Source organism: Salmo salar, chromosome 16, assembly GCF_965601325.2.
Source record: "Salmo salar chromosome 16, fSalSal1, whole genome shotgun sequence".
NCBI lineage: Eukaryota > Metazoa > Chordata > Actinopteri > Salmoniformes > Salmonidae > Salmo > Salmo salar.
This window is the reverse complement of record NC_138306.1, coordinates 56,657,323-56,673,757: the sequence shown is the minus strand read 5'-3', so window position 1 is coordinate 56,673,757 and position 16,435 is coordinate 56,657,323. Positions and strand designations below refer to the sequence as shown.

Below are 16,435 nucleotides of genomic sequence, written 5' to 3'. Positions count from 1 at the left end.
CCCCTGTATATAGCCTTCACATTGACTCTGTACCAGTAACCCCTGAATATAGCCTCCACATTGACTCTGTACCGGTACCCCCTGTATATAGCCTCCAAATTGACTCTGTACCGTAACACACTGTATATAGTCTCCACATTGACTCAGTCCCAGTACCCCCTGTATATAACCTCCACATTGACTCTGTACCGGTACCCCCTGTATATAGCCTCCACATTGACTCTGTACCGGTACCCCCTGTATATAGCCTCCACATTGACTCTGTACCGTAACAACCTGTATATAGCCTCCACATTGACTCTGTACCGTAACAACCTGTATATAGCCTCCACATTGACTCTGTACCGTAACACCCTGTATATAGCCTCCACATTGACTCTGTACCGTAACACCCTGTATATAGCCTCCACATTGACTCTGTACCGTAACACCCTGTATATAGCCTCCACATTGACTCTGTACCGTAACACCCTGTATATAGCCTCCACATTGACTGTGTACCGTAACACCCTGTATATAGCCTCCACATTGACTCTGTACCGGTACCCCCTGTATGTAGCCTCCACATTGACTCTGTACCGTAACAACCTGTATATAGCCTCCACATTGACTCTGTACCGTACCACCCTGTATATAGCCTCCACATTGACTCTGTACCGTAACACCCTGTATATAGCCTCGTCATTTTCTTGTGTTACTTTTTGATCATTATTTTTTTCTTTAATTTCTTTAGTAAATATTTTATTAAATCTATTTCAGGAGCTGCATTGTTGGTTAAAGGGCTTGTAAGTCAGCATTTCACGGTGAGGTCTACACCTGTTCGGCGCATATTCGGCGTGTTTGATTCTTTTTTCTGTATTTCATTTTCAATACATTTGCAAAAAAATGTCTAAAAACATGTTTTGACTTTGTCATTATGGTTTATTGTGTATAGATGGATGAGAAAACAATTTTATTTAATCAATTTTGAATTCAGGCTGTAACACAACAACATGTGGAATAAGCCCAGGAGTATGAATATTTTGTGAAGGCTCTGTATCGGGTGTAGGTTGTTACATTTACATTTTAGTCATTTAGCAGACGCTCTTATCCAGAGCGACTTACAGTAGTGAATGCATACATTTCATACATTTTCATTTCATGCATTTTTTTTTTTTTGTACTGGCCCCCGTGGGAATTGAACCCACAACCCTGGTGTTGCAAACACCATGCTGGCGTTGTAAACACCATGCTCTACCAACTGAGCCACAGGGAAGACTACACTGAGGTGTCCAGCACTGAGGTTGTAGTACCACATACCTCCTGCAGGAGGCTGAGTTTCTCCAGCTCCCACTGGTGGTCCAGGATGAGGCTGTCACTGCGAGGCCTCCACCCAGCCAGGTTCTCCTCCCCGCGGACGTACGCCACCGAGGTGTCCAGCACCCGTCGACGTCTCCTCTGCATACCTGAGGGTCAGGAAAAGTCAAGGGTGAAGGGGGGAAGGAGTGATACAGCTTAATTGAGGGGATCTGTTTGAGCAAGGCAAGGCGGAATCATTCATCTTGATCACATAATGAGTAGCTTTTCAGGATGCTAGGTGATTTGTGGATCAGTCATTCTTTGCCGTCTGACTGCAATGTTGTCAATCTCAAATACACACACAGATACACAGACAGTGAGGAGAGGCAATGGAAAAAGTGTCTCACCTGGACTCCCATGATCGGCCAGGTGACATAGGCTGACCTCGTACACACCTGTCACCCGGTTACTGCAGAGAGAGAGAGAGAGAGAGAGAAAGACCGATAACAGACACAGCAAAGGGGGTTGTTTCCATTGTTTCCATTGTTTCCAATGATTTCAATGTCATCTTTCAGGAATGCAACAGAAGCAAAGAATGTTTCTGTTAATAATAATGAGATGTTCAACTCACCCCTCCACTGCCCTCAGGCTTCCTGTGCCAAACAGGTTTCGGATGGAGCGGGAGGCCGGGAGTTTAGCGTCTCGAGAGTAGAACACCATGCAGAAATCTTTGGTTATGACTGTTGGCTGGGTGCAGTTCTCCATCTAAAGAAAGGAAAAGGTTTTAATGCTCATCTCTCTGCTTCTTAGATCATAACGTCAGATACAGTCAGTAAGTCCAGATACAGTCAGTAAGTCCAGATACAGTCAGTTAAGTCCAGATACAGTCAGTGAAGTCCAGATACAGTCAGTGAAGTCCAGATACAGTCAGTGAAGTCCAGATACAGAAGGGATCATTTTGGATAGTACTGTAAGTACTGTAAGTGAATAACATTTCTGATTACAGTTACAGTTATTGTAGTCTTCCGGAGAGGTCAGCAGTCTGACAGAGTGGAGCCTTAACTCCTGCTAATGCAGTTATACAGTATCTCCAGTATCTCCAGATTCAGATAAACCAACATGGTTATGTACAGTTTAAACAGTCTGAAAGTTTGATCGTGTGAAGAAAAAAAAAAAACAGTTGTGGTTCCATTGTTCTAAAATCCGAAACGCAACTGACAAAATCAGTCAATATGAGAATAAGACTCTCAGCTGATTTTCTCAGCTGGTCTTTGTGGATTCAGTGTTACATATAGATAGTCAGGAAGGATCACGTAGAGAGGTACAGTATAACTGTAGAACTATATGTGTGTGTGCCTCTGTGGCTCAGTTGGTAGAGGGTGGTACTTGCAACGTCACGGGTTCGATTCCCACTTGAGCAACACATATGAAAGTCGATTTGGATTAAAAGCGCCTGATAAATGGAATACAGTATATAGTTGTATATATAAATGGAATATATTGTATTATTAACTGTATAATGTTTTACCTCTAGGTAGGCCGACAAGGTCATTTATATAACACTATATACAACTATATACTGTATGTAACTATATATGTTACCTCTAGGTAGGCCGACAAGGTCATGTAGATTTTCTCCCCGTAAGGAGTGACCCGGTTCAGGAGGAGGGAGTTATGCATGGCGCTGTCCCAGGCAGCCTCGAAGCGATAGAATGTCCTGATGGAGGGAGGAGAGGAGTTAACCATGCAGAGAGAGATCCTTGTCTGAACGCTAAACACATAGTGGTCTCTGGTCTGTCTGTCTCTGATAAACACTACTTCCAAACAGATTATAAAACCTACTCTATTGTTTTTCTGAAAAGTCGTGTTGGTACATGTTACAAATATCTGAAAACGGTTTACTTTATTGAGCTAATAGAGGATATATTGTAACAATTTAGAGGTATTCTTAGGAACAGCTACAAGTTATTGCTACTGTATGTCTGATGTAATACCATTGTGCTAGTTAGCATTAGTGGTAATAGCATTGTGTTAGTTAACATTAGTGGTTATAGCATCATGTTAGTTAGCATTAGTGGTAATAGCCTCGTGTTAGTTAGCATTAGTGGTAATAGCATCGTGTTAGTTAGCATTAGTGGTAATAGCATCGTGCTAGTTAGATTTAGTGGTAATAGCATCGTGTTAGTTAGCATTAGTGGTAATAGCATCGTGTTAGTTAGCATTAGTGGTAATAGCATCGTGCTAGTTAGCATTAGTGGTAATAGCATCGTGCTAGTTAGCATTAGTGGTACTAGCATCGTGCTAGTTAGCATTAGTGGTACTAGCATCGTGCTAGTTAGCATTAGTGGTACTAGCATCGTGCTAGTTAGCATTAGTGGTAATAGCATCGTGTTAGTTAGCATTAATGGTAATAACATCGTGTTAGTTAGCATTAATGGTAATAACATTGTGTTAGTTAGCATTAGTGGTAATAGCATTGTTTTAGTTAGCATTAGTGGTAATAGCATTGTGTTAGTTAGCATTAGTGGTAATAGCATCGTGTTAGTTAGCATTAGTGGTAATAGCATCGTTTTAGTTAACATTAGTGGTAATAGCATTGTGTTAGTTAGCATTAGTGGTAATAGCATTGTTTTAGTTAGCATTAGTGGTAATAGCATTGTGTTAGTTAGCATTAGTGGTAATAGCATCATGTTAGTTAGCATTAGTGGTAATAGCATCGTTTTAGTTAACTTTAGTGGTAAAAGCATTACATTAGTTAGCATTAGTGGTAATAGCATTGTGTTAGTTAGCATTAGTGGTAATAACGTTGTGTTAATTAGCATTAGCTTACAGAAGAAAAACCAAACCCTGATCCTCCTATCTATTATAGACATTTTCTGTGTTTAAATGCTACTGAGGGAAGGTATTGTTTGATTGCAAGATTAAAATAACAACATCGTTTTTTTTTGTTTTTTTTAAAGACACACATCCAATAAAGACATTTGGGGATAAAGACAGTAAATAGCATGCAACAGAACCCTTCAGACGTGGGTCATCTCACAATACCATGAGGAACGATGACTTGATCAGCACAGAACAAAAGAAAGGGTGATGAGAGACCAACAGATGAGAGGAGAGGAGGGGAAGAAATGATAGGAGACAGGGACAAAACAGGACAGGGATGAGGAGAAATACCTATGGTCTATTCCCAAGGAGATGCTTTGAGAAGGGAGGAAAGAGAACCGGGAAAACAATGAAAGGTGAGAGTCAGGAAGAGAGTCTGGTGTGGTTGTGAGCATTGTTGTGATCGAGAGTGACAGGACAGGTGTTTCCCCCTAGCCTGGAATCAGAGCTGTTTGTGCCGTCTTGTCAACTGGGACCAGACTATATTTCCCCTCCATTACTTACAATATGTTGCTCTCCTGACCACAATCATGATCAGTGTGTGAACTCAATCAGTGAACACATCTGATTTCAACACCAGAACACTGTACATCTTGTCTGTTCTAGAACAGCTTAATAACAATGGACCGATATACCCACAGGGATGCAATATTACTTCTGTCTCCTACGGAATTCTGTGGATGTGTTCTATGGAATTCTGTGGATGTGTTCTATAGAATTCTGTGGATGTGTTCTATAGAATTAGGTGAATGTATTCTATGGAATTCTGTGGAAAGAACCCTCAGGATCGGTATCATGATATCTACACTCAGTTTAGTTGTCATCCACCTCATCTCAACCCCATAGAGATACATAAACATTACAGTGCTCTATCTAATTATGTGATCTAGCCCTCCAGTTGTAATCTATAGGGGTAGTAAGTTACATCTCCCAGTTCTCATCCAATGGTGAGAGGTTCAATATAATATACTCCTATGTTGTATATCATTTTGTAGATAACACATGCAGATCCATGTCCTCATGCTATTTACCCCGTAGAGACACATACTGTATAGAATACACAGATAGGGTTATATTTAATTCTGTGATCTACCTCTCTAGTTTTCATCTGTCGGAAGTACCTTCTTGTTCTCATTGAACGGTGAAGCTATTAGTATAGACAGCAGGCACAGATCCCGTATCCTCATGCTATCTATCCCAGATATACACTACCGTTCAAAAGTTTTTTGGGACCTTGTCCTTGTCCTTGTTTTTGAAAGAAAAACAAAATTTTTTGTCCATTAAAATAACATAAAATGGATCAGAAATACAGCGTAGACATTGTTAATGTTGCAAATTACTATTGTAGCTGGAAACGGCAGATTTTTTAATGGAATATCTACATCGGCGTACAGAGGCCCGTTATCAGTAATCATCAAACCTGTGTTCCAATGGCTCGTTGTGTTAGCTAATCCAAGTGTATCATTTTAAAAGGCTAATTGATCATTAGAAAACCTTTTTGCAATTATGTTAGCACAGCTGAAAACTGAACAGCGCAAACTTGCTTATTTACCCATTATTTCAAACAAAAAATTGTGTTACTGTCACGCCCTGACCTTAGAGTTCTTATTTATTCTCTATGTTTGGTTAGGTCAGGGTGCGACTTGGGTGGGAATATCTATGTTTTCTATTTCTTTGTTTTTGAGCCGAGTGTGGTTCCCAATCAGAGGCAGCTGTCTATCGTTGTCTCTGATTGGGAATCATACTTAGGCAGCCTGTTTTCCACCTGAGTTTTGTGGGAGGTTATTTTCTGTTTAGCTTATGTGCCTGACGGAACTGTGCGTTTTCGTTTTTCCCTTTTGTTATTTTGTTTGTGTGTTTCTTGAAAATAAATATCATGAACACTTACCACGCTGCGCTTTGGTCCACTTCTTCAACTACAAACAACGAGCGTTACAGTTACAGCCTGAATTCAATATGGATTAACTAAATAAATGTCTCACCCATCTACACACAGCACCTCATAATGACAAAGCTAATTTTTTTCTAATTTATTGAACCTAAAATACAGAAATATCTAATTTACATAAGTATTCACACCCCTGAGTCAATACTTTGTACAAGAACAGCTGTGAGTTTTTCTGGGTAAGTGCTTTCAACACCTGGATTATGCAACATTTTCCCATTCTTTTCAAAATTCTTCAAGTCTGTCAAATTGGACGTTGATCACTGCTAGACCACATTTTCAGGTCTTGCCATAGATTTTCAAGTAGATTTAAGTCAAAACTGTAACTTGGCCACTCAGGAACATTCACTGTCTTCTTGGTAAGCAACTCCAGTGTAGATTTGGTCTTGTGTTTTAGGTTATTGTCCTGCTGAAAAGTGTCTGGTGGAAAGCAGACTGAACCAGGTTTTTCTCTAGGATGTTGCCTGTGCTTCATCGCTCAGTGTCTGTTGGGAAGCAGACTGAACCAGGTTTTACTCTAGGATTTCGTCTGTGCTTTGCTCCTTTCCGTTTCTTTTTATCCTGAAAAACTCCCCAGTCCTTCATGATGACAAGCATACCCATAACATGATGCAGCCAACACTATACTTGAAAATATCGACAGTGGTACTCAGTGATGTGTTGTATTGGATTTGCCCCAAATGTAATACTTTGTATTCAGGACAAAAAGTGAATTGCTTTGCCATTTTTATTGCATTATTACTAGAGTGCCTTGTTGCAAACAGGATGCATTTTTTTGAATATTTGTATTATTCTGTACAGGCTTCCTTCTTTTACTTCTGTCAATTAGGTTAGTATTATGGCGTAACTACCATGTTGTTGAGCCATCCTCAGTTTTCTCCTATCACATCCATTAAACTCTGTAATTGTTTTAAAGTCACCATTGGCCTCACAGTGAAATCCTTGAGCGGTTTCCTTCCTCTTCGGCAACTGAGGAAGGAGGCCTGTATCTTTGTAGTGACTGGGTGTATTGATACACCATCCAAAGTGTAATTAATAACTTCACCATGCTCAAAGGGATATTCAATGTCTGCTTTTTTTTTTACCCATCTACCAATAGGTGCCCTTCTTTGTGAGGCTTTGGAAAACCTCCCTGGTCTTTGTGGTTGAATCTGTGTTTTAAATTCACTGCTCTACTGAGGGACTTTACAGATAACGTTATGTGTGGGGTACAGAGATGAGGTAGTCATTCAAAGATCAATTTAAACACCATTATTGTCCATACAACTTATTAAGCACATTTTTACTCCTGAAGTTATTTAGTCTTGCCATAACAAAGGGTTGAATACTTATTGACTCAAGACATTTCAGATTTTCATTTTTTTATTAATTTGTAAAAATTAAAAATAAAATAAAAATATGTAATTCCACTTTGACATTATCAGGTATTGTGTGTATCCATTTTAAATTCAGGCTGTAACACAACAGAATGTGGAAAAAGTCAAGGAGTATGACGACTTTCTGAAGGCACTGTATCTCACAATGTTCTATTTAATTCTGGGATCTACCACTAAAGACGGGTTTGCTGACAACGTCACGAAAACAATGTGCACGCTTCAATGGGACAGACGTCTGTGTGTTGTTATGGTTCTGGATGGCCAGACAGCTAGCAACAATGACAAGAAACTGCCCTGATTCTGGATAGTCAGACAGCTAGCAACAATGACAAGAAACTGCCCTGATTCTGGATGGCCAGACAGCTAGCAACAATGACAAGAAACTGCCCTGATTCTGGATGGCCAGACAGCTAGCAACAATGACAAGAAACTGCCCTGATTCTGGATGGCCAGACAGCTAGCAACAATGACAAGAAACTGCCCTGATTCTGGATGGCCAGACAGCTAGCAACAATGACAAGAAACTGCCCTGATTCTGGATGGACAGACAGCTAGCAACAATGACAAGAAACTGCCCTGATTCTGGATGGCCAGACAGCTAGAAACAATGACAAGAAACTGCCCTGATTCTGGATGGCCAGACAGCTAGCAACAATTACAATAAACTGCCCTGATTCTGGATGGCCAGACAGCTAGCAACAATGACAAGAAACTGCCCTGATTCTGGATAGTCAGACAGCTAGCAACAATGACAAGAAACTGCCCTGATTCTGGATAGCCAGACAGCTAGTAACAATGACAAGAAACTGCCATGATTCTGGATAGCCAGACAGCTAGTAACAATGACAATAAACTGCCCTGATTCTGGATAGCCAGACAGCTAGTAACAATGACAATAAACTGCCCTGATTCTGGATAGCCAGAGAGCTAACAACAATGACAATAAACTGGCATGTCCTAGAATCATAACTGTCTCGTTTCAGCTAGTTTCATCTTGTTCTTGTTACCATGTCTTGTTTTGAGGTGCTTTGACTGATTTCACGTCAGTGATAATATGGCAAAAAATTCGCTAGCTAACCAACAACTGTAAAGATGTATTTGAGAGACAACAAGTGCTCATTGTGCAAATGTATTTATGTTTTCAATAAACATTTGGAGGAAAAAATATAGTTTACATGTTGTCAACAATCTAAGCCAATCCCGTCTGTTTTGACCAATAGTTGCGCACGCTTCGGTTTTTGTTGCTGAACAACCAACATCTCCCCAGTTCTCATCTATCCCCACTGTAGGGGATGGAACATCTCCCCAGTTCTCATCTATCCCCACTGTAGGAGATGGAACATCTCCCCAGTTCTCATCTATCCCCACTGTAGGGGATGGAACATCTCCCAGTTCTCATCTATCCCCACTGTAGGGGATGGAACATCTCCCCAGTTCTCATCTATCCCCACTGTAGGGGATGGAACATCTCCCCAGTTCTCATCTATCCCCACTGTAGGGGATGGAACATCTCCCCAGTTCTCATCTATCCCCACTGTAGGGGATGGAAGCATCTCCCCAGTTCTCATCCTCCGGTGAGGAGGTCAATTAACTTTACATGGCTTCAGATGAAACAGAACCATCTTCCACTCTCCTTCTCCTCCTCTCCTTCTCCCTCGTTCCTCCACACACCTCTCCTTCACCTCCACCCCCTCTCCTTCACTTACACCCCCTCTCTCACTCCCTCTCTCCTCCACCCCCTCTCCTACTCCTTCTCCCTCTCTCCTCCACCCACCTCTCCTTCTCCACCCATCTCTCCTTCACCTCCACCCCTCTCCTTCACCTCCACCCCCTCTCCTACTCCTTCTCCCTCTCTCCTCCACCCACCTCTCCTTCTCCTCCACCTCCTCTCCTTCTCCTCCACCTCCTCTCCTTCTCCTCCACCTCCTCCCCTCCACCCCCCTCTCCTTCACTTACACCCCCTCTCCTACTCCCTCTCTCCTCCACCCACCTTTCCTTCCCCACCACCTCTCCTTCTCCTCCACCTCCTCTCCTCCACCCCCCTCTCCTTCCCTTACACCCCCTCTCCTACTCCCTCTCTCCTCCACCCACCTCTCCTTCACCTCTCCTTGTCCTCCACCCACCTCTCCTTCTCCTCCATGATTTAGTCAATACATTGATACATGAGGTCTTCCCGTGAGCAAATGATCACACATTGAAACCAGTTATAACCAGTTATGTTCCTGGCCCGCCACCAAGCATGACCTTAAATCTGAAAACGCTCATCCAAGCTGAGAAATGTAAGAGGAAACTAATGTTTCTATAGGCCATTAAAAAAAAGAGGCAAAAATCATATAGTTCAGACGTTGAAAGCCGTCCGTTTGCCTTTGACAACCTGGTAGGAAATCTAGTGGTGTGTCTGTCAGAGGAGAGAGGAACGAAGAGGTACTGAACAGCTGTTATATCGTGGGAAGCATTTTACTGTTAAGTCTACACCTGTTGTTTATGAAGCATGTGACAAATAACATTAGATTGTATTTGAAGAGCCGCTTTAGTGGAGTCGTGTCTACGGACCTAGAGGAGCTATTACCCACTGGGTAGTCTCTTCCATCCTTTCAACTTCTAACTACTGACCTCGCTGCTCACACACACACACACACACACACACACACACACACACACACACACACACACGCACACGCACACGCAGCAGGCCTAATAGGAGTGACGAGCCCTTCTCCTTTACATTAAAATGAGGTTTTTCCCTAGCGTTTTATTTTCTCCGGCCTTGTGTCTCTTCTCTTTAAAACGCCGAAGCTTGCGGGTCAGGCTCCCTGACACATTATGAGAAGACGTTTGTTTCAGCCGTTTGGCTCGTTCTCACTGAGGCATAAATGAGATATGAAACATTTCACAACACAGCAAGTAGCGAACGGAAAGACTTAGTAAAGAGACTTGCATCCTCAATGGCACCCATAATCCCTCTTTAAGGCACTACCCATAGGGCTCTGGTCAAATGTAGTGCACTATATATAGGGAATAGGGTTCCATTTGGGACACCCGCCCAGTGATTGAGTTAGGGGAAAGAGCTACTGCTGATGTAATGGCTACAGGATTACAGTTGAATGTTAAGTTTCTGAAACAACCACTGACTTAGCCTGCCAGCCGGGATACCGTAAACGAGGTTTCATATGAACGTCAAGTCTTCAGTAATACTGAGTAATCCCTACTGGAACACAGTTTTCCTTGCTCCCTAGAGAGCTCCTTCCCGTCGCTGGGATCTGATGGGAAGGACGGCGCTTTTACAGACTCATGGTCTGCATCTCAAATGGTACCCTATTTCCTCTTTAGGGCACTACCCATAGGGCTCTGGTCAAATGTAGTGCACTATATAGGGAATAGGGTGCCATAGGGCTCTGGTCTAAAGAAGTGCACTATATAGGGAATAGGGTGCCATAGGGCTCTGGTCTAAAGTAGTGCACTATATAGGGAATAGGGTGCCATAGGGCTCTGGTCTAAAGTAGTGCACTATATAGGGAATAGGGTGCCATTTGAGATGAAACCATAAGGTGGAGGAAGCTACTCTTAGTTCCCTGGGATGTGATGATGGGAGGGACATAGCCTGGTCCCAGATATGTTTGTGTTGTCTTGGAAGGATGTGGTTTTACAGTTGTTGTTGAGATGTGATGGGAGGAGGGACACTGTGTTACAGTCCTGGGGTAACTAGCTATATTAGGCTCCTGGGGGAGGCTACTCTCTGTGCTGTTTTCATGGAAACTAATAGATAGTATTCTGGGATGCCTTTCTTACAGCATGGTTCTCCAGCGTAACACAGCCAGTAGTGAAATATCAACCAAAACAATGTATTTCATTAGTAAGATGCTTTCAACTTATTGTATGTCTCTTTCTAAAGCCTTGAGTGTTTTTTTGAAAGATGTCGATTACATAACTTTATACAAAAGCTTAAAATTATTTTGGACCTCCTTACAATGTTTCCATGTTTATTTTTGGAAATATGTTTATTTTTTATCAACGCTATAGCCCTTTAAGCAGGACACAAAATGAATATCAGGATCATTACTGCCCCCTAGTGGGCAATGCAGAGGTTTGTGAAAGGTAGAAGATCAACAGAGAGAGGAAACGGTACATGGGAACAATTCAGTCTAGTTTCACCTCATCAAAAAGGTCTTATTTGTAACCTTCCAGAATAATCTGCAGGTTCAGGTTAATAGTTCATCCAGGTGTAAGGTGATAATAACAGTTATAGTATGGACTGTAGGTGACACGTGAATGACCCTCGAATGTCTAGATTCTGGCTTGTAGCTTGTTTTGTAAAAGTTCCTGTACAGAAGCACAGGCCAAAGAGGAGACAGAAGCTGAAAATGCTGGCCCCACATCCAGCCAAGTTCAGACACAGCCAGCCAAGTTCAGACACAGCCAGCCAAGTTCAGTACATACTGTAGGAAGCAAAGCAAGCCATGCATTGCAGCCTCCGTACACCATCAGCTTTCAGCCGCAACCGCAGAACTAGCAGTCCCAGCCAGCCTCAGACAATGCAGTCCCAGCCAGCCCCAGCCAGCCCCAGCCCCAGCAGTCCAAGCCAGCCCCAGTCCCCAGACCCCGCTGTCCCAGCCAGCCCCAGACCCTGCAGTCCCAGCCAGCCCCAGCCAGCCCCAGCCCCAGCAGTCCAAGCCAGCCCCAGTCCCCAGACCCCGCTGTCCCAGCCAGCCCCAGACCCTGCAGTCCCAGCCAGCCCCAGTCCCTAGCCTTCAGCCCTAACTTCAGCCTCAGACCCCATTGTCTCACGTCAGATAGAGCGACAGCCATCTGCACTGATCCTTCTGTTAATTCGCAAACAATCATGGATTAGCTAAAAACAAGTCTGGCTACAATATGTTGTCATAACATTCTAATATCAGTTAATCTTACCAAAACTATAAACCTGTAGCTAATATTGACTAGATTTTTATTTTTTATGAGCAAATCTTCACTACCTAATTCTACATCTAGCAACAATGTTTTGTGGTAGTAGAATCAGTATTTATTAAATTTAAAATGTGTCTGCTTGCTAGCGGGAACCGGTCTCAAAATCAATCCAAATGAAATGAAGGACAGGGCTGGTTAACACACTCAATGCCGACTATTCACTTTAGCTGTAGTGTAGTGAATTTCTAGCTAAACGCAAAAAAAAATGTTTTCATTATATTCCCCCCCTCCCCCTCCCCCCCCGGCTGTGATTAGTGTCCGCAGAGTTCTACAGCCAAGCCTGCTCTCTGTGACATCATCACGTTGGCCAAAACCGTTACGACGTAGCGAGGCACAGTGCCAGCTGTCAAACACATACGTGCTGATTTCTGAGGACAGTCCCAGGACTCTGGCGCTGTGCAACCTTCATCAAAAAAAAGATGGCAAACTAGCTACCGTAACGGCTATTCAAACAAGCTTGCACTAAGGCTGCTAGCTGGAGCAAGTTTGCTCAGCTGATCAAGCGTAGTTTACCGTAGTAGCTAGTGTGTCATTGGTACTGAGAGTGGAGTGCTTTTCAGATTTAGGAACTTGTATTAGCTGGATGTGCGAAATCTAGATTTGGTTTTTTTAGATGAGTTCCACGTCCTACAAGACAGATTGGTTGACGGACGAGTGATGCCATCTGACGTGAGACAATGCCTCAGACCCACAACAGCACAATGCCTCAGACCCACAACAGCTCAGCAACAAACACACATCCAGGAGGGGGGGGGGGGGGAGAGAGATGATGCAGCACAGTCCCTCACATCTCCTAAAGAGGGAGAGTAGGAAACAACAAAGAGAGAAGAACAAAACAGGGGAGGAGAGAGAGAGACAGAGAGAGAGACAGACAGAGACAGACAGAGACAGAGAGAGACAGAGACAGACAGAGAGAGACAGAGAAAGCCACAACCCACAGAGGAAAACAATGGGAACTGAATGATGGATGGACAACTAGAGTTTAAAATGGAGTGAGAGTGAAGAGATTAAACTTAGATATTACAGGAACACGACAAGGAGATGTGTTATCTAATAGTAAATATTTTTTACTGAATAGTAGAACGGGAGGAGAGGGATTTGATATAAATCATATACCTAGGCATGTCCGAATCAAGAAACTGTCTGCAAAAAAACAACAAAACAACATTGTGTTAGTGGAGTGGACTGGAGGGAGAGACACGTCAGCAGCAGCATGTTGTCCCTTACTGATGACCTCACAGCAAATCTGTTTGTTCCTGTATGATGGCAGCAAAGCTATGTCTGAGGAATGTTTTTTGGGGGGGTTAGGGGAAAGGATACCAGCAAAGCAGTGTGGTTAAACGATAAGAGGTAACAATACTAGTACAAAATCATAAGAAAACATCGACATAACTTAATAAATTCAGAGGTTATACACTAACAAGCCCCTACTGTTGGTAGTACAGTAAAATGCAGGGCTGGGCTAAATGAGTTATGGTGTTTAGTTATGGTGTGTAGTTATGCTAAGTGAGTTATGGTGTGTAGTTATGGTGTGTAGTTATGGTGTGTAATTATGGTGTGTAGATATGGTGTGTAGTTATGGTGTGTAGTTATGGTGTGTAGATATGGTGTGTAGTTATGCTAAGTGAGTTATGGTGTGTAGTTATGGTGTGTAGATATGGTGTGTAGTTACGCTAAGTGAGTTATGGTGTGTATTTAAGGTGTGTAATTATGGTGTATCGTTATGGTGTGTAGTCATGGTGTGTAGTTATGGTGTGTAGATATCCTAAGTGAGTTATGGTGTGTAGTTATGGTGTGTATTTAAGGTGTGTAGATATAGTGTGTAGTTATGCTAAGTGAGTTATGGTGTGTAGTTATGGTGTGTAGTTATGGTGTGTAGTTATGGTGTATAGTTATGGTGTGTAGTTATGGTGTGTAGTTATGGTGTGTAGTTATGCTAAGTGAGTTATGGTGTGTAGTTATGGTGTGTAGTTATGCTAAGTGAGTTATGGTGTGTAGTTATGTGTGTAGTTATGCTACGTGAGTTATGGTGTGTAGTTACGCTAATTGAGTTATGGTGTGTAGTTATGGTGTGTAGTTGTCCTTAGTAGTTATGGTGTGTAGATATGGTGTGAAGATATAGTGTGTAGATATAGTGTGTAGATATGGTGTGTAGATATGCTAAGTGAGTTATGGTGTGTAGTTATGGTGTGTAGATATAGTGTGTAGATATAGTGTGTAGATATGGTGTGTAGATATGCTAAGTGAGTTATGGTGTGTAGTTATGGTGTGTAGATATAGTGTGTAGATAGTGTGTAGATATGGTGTGTAGATATGCTAAGTGAGTTATGGGGTGTAGTTATGGCGTGTAGTTATGCTAAGTGAGTTATGGTGTGTAGTTATAGTGTGAAGATATGCTAAGTGAGTTACGGTGTGTAGTTATGGTGTGTAGTCATGGTGTGTAGATATAGTGTGTAGATATAGTGTGTAGATATGCTAAATGAGTTATGGTGTGTAGTTATGGCGTGTAGTTATGCTAAGTGAGTTATGTTGTGTAGTTATAGTGTGAAGATATGCTAAGTGAGTAATGGTGTGTAGTTATGCTGTGTAGTTATGCTCCATGAGTTATGGTGTGTAGTTATGCTAAGTGAGTTATGGTGTGTAGTTATGGTTTGAAGTTATGCTAAGTGAGTTATGGTGTGTAGTTATGGTGTGTAGTTATGCTACGTGAGTTATGGTGTGTAGTTATGCTGTGTAGTTATTGTGTGTAGTTATGGTGTGTAGTTACGCTAAGTGGGTTACGGTGTGTAGTTATGCTAAGTGAGTTATGGCGTGTAGTTATGGCGTGTAGTTATGGCGTGTTGTTATGCTAAGTGAGTTATGGCGTGTAGTTATGGCGTGTAGTTATGGTGTGTAGTTATGCTACGTGAGTTATGGTGTGTAGTTACGCTGTGTAGTTATTGTGTGTAGTTACGGTGTGTAGTTATGCTAAGTGAGTTACGGTGTGTAGTTATGCTAAGTGAGTTATGGTGTGTAGTTATGGCGTGTAGTTATGGCGTGTAGTTATGCTAAGTGAGTTATGGCGTGTAGTTATGGCGTGTAGTTATGGCATGTAGTTATGGCGTGTAGTTATGGCGTGTAGTTATGCTAAGTGAGTTATGGCGTGTAGTTATGGCGTGTAGTTATGGCGTGTAGTTATGGCGTGTAGTTATGGCGTGTAGTTAAGGTAAGTGAGTTATGGTAAGTGAGTTATGGTAAGTGAGTTATGGTAAGTGAGTTATGGTGTGTAGTTATGGTGTGTAGTTATGGTGTGTAGTTATGCTAAGTGAGTTATGGTGTGTAGTTATGCTCCGTGAGTTATGGTGTGTAGTTATGGTGTGTAGTTATGCTAAGTGAGTTATGGTGTGTAGTTATGCTAAGTGAGTTATGGTGTGTAGTTATGGTGTGTAGTTATTGTGTGTAGTTATGGTGTGTAGTTATGTTAAGTGAGTTATGGTGTGTAGTTATGGTGTGTAGTTATTGTGTGTAGTTATGGTGTGTAGTTATGCTAAGTGAGTTATGGTGTGTAGTTATGGTGTGTAGTTATTGTGTGTAGTTATGGTGTGTAGTTATGGTGTGTAGTTATGGTCCGTGAGTTATAGTGTGTAGTTATGGTGTGTAGTTATTGTGTGTAGTTATAGTGTGTAGTTATGGTGTGTAGTTATAGTGTGTAGTTATGGTCTGTGAGTTATGGTGTGTAGTTATGGTGTGTAGTTATTGTGTGTAGTTATAGTGTGTAGTTATGGTGTGTAGTTATAGTGTGTAGTTATGGTGTGTAGTTTGCTAAGTGAGTTATGGTGTGTAGTTATGGTGTGTAGTTATAGTGTGTAGTTATGGTGTGTAGTTACGCTAAGTGAGTTATGGTGTGTGGTTATGCTAAGTGAGTTATGGTGTGTAGTTATGCTAAGTGAGTTATGGTGTGTAGTTATGCTAAGTGAGTTAGCATAGGACATCAGTCCAGTGCACGGTG

At 42.1% G+C, this 16,435-nt stretch overlaps 1 protein-coding gene across 11 annotated transcripts in view; it reads right to left on the bottom strand.

Moving 5' to 3' along the window:
* The window catches only part of LOC106573836 (kinesin-like protein KIF1A), a 160,854-nt gene that overhangs the window by 11,611 nt on the left and 132,808 nt on the right, over positions 1–16,435 (bottom strand). For 5 of the 11 annotated variants that reach the window (XM_045697444.2, XM_082962787.1, XM_045697457.2 and 2 more), the window contains 6 exons: positions 13,564–13,590; positions 4,453–4,476; positions 2,881–2,995; positions 1,910–2,043; positions 1,686–1,747; positions 1,300–1,445 (listed from right to left, as the gene is read on the bottom strand). In XM_045697444.2, coding sequence (XP_045553400.1) covers positions 1,300–1,445; positions 1,686–1,747; positions 1,910–2,043; positions 2,881–2,995; positions 4,453–4,476; positions 13,564–13,590 — 508 coding nt within the window. The remainder of the gene's footprint in view (positions 1–1,299; positions 1,446–1,685; positions 1,748–1,909; positions 2,044–2,880; positions 2,996–4,452; positions 4,477–13,563; positions 13,591–16,435) is intronic. The other 6 variants (XM_082962789.1, XM_045697455.2, XM_045697452.2 and 3 more) reach the window with 3 other exon arrangements.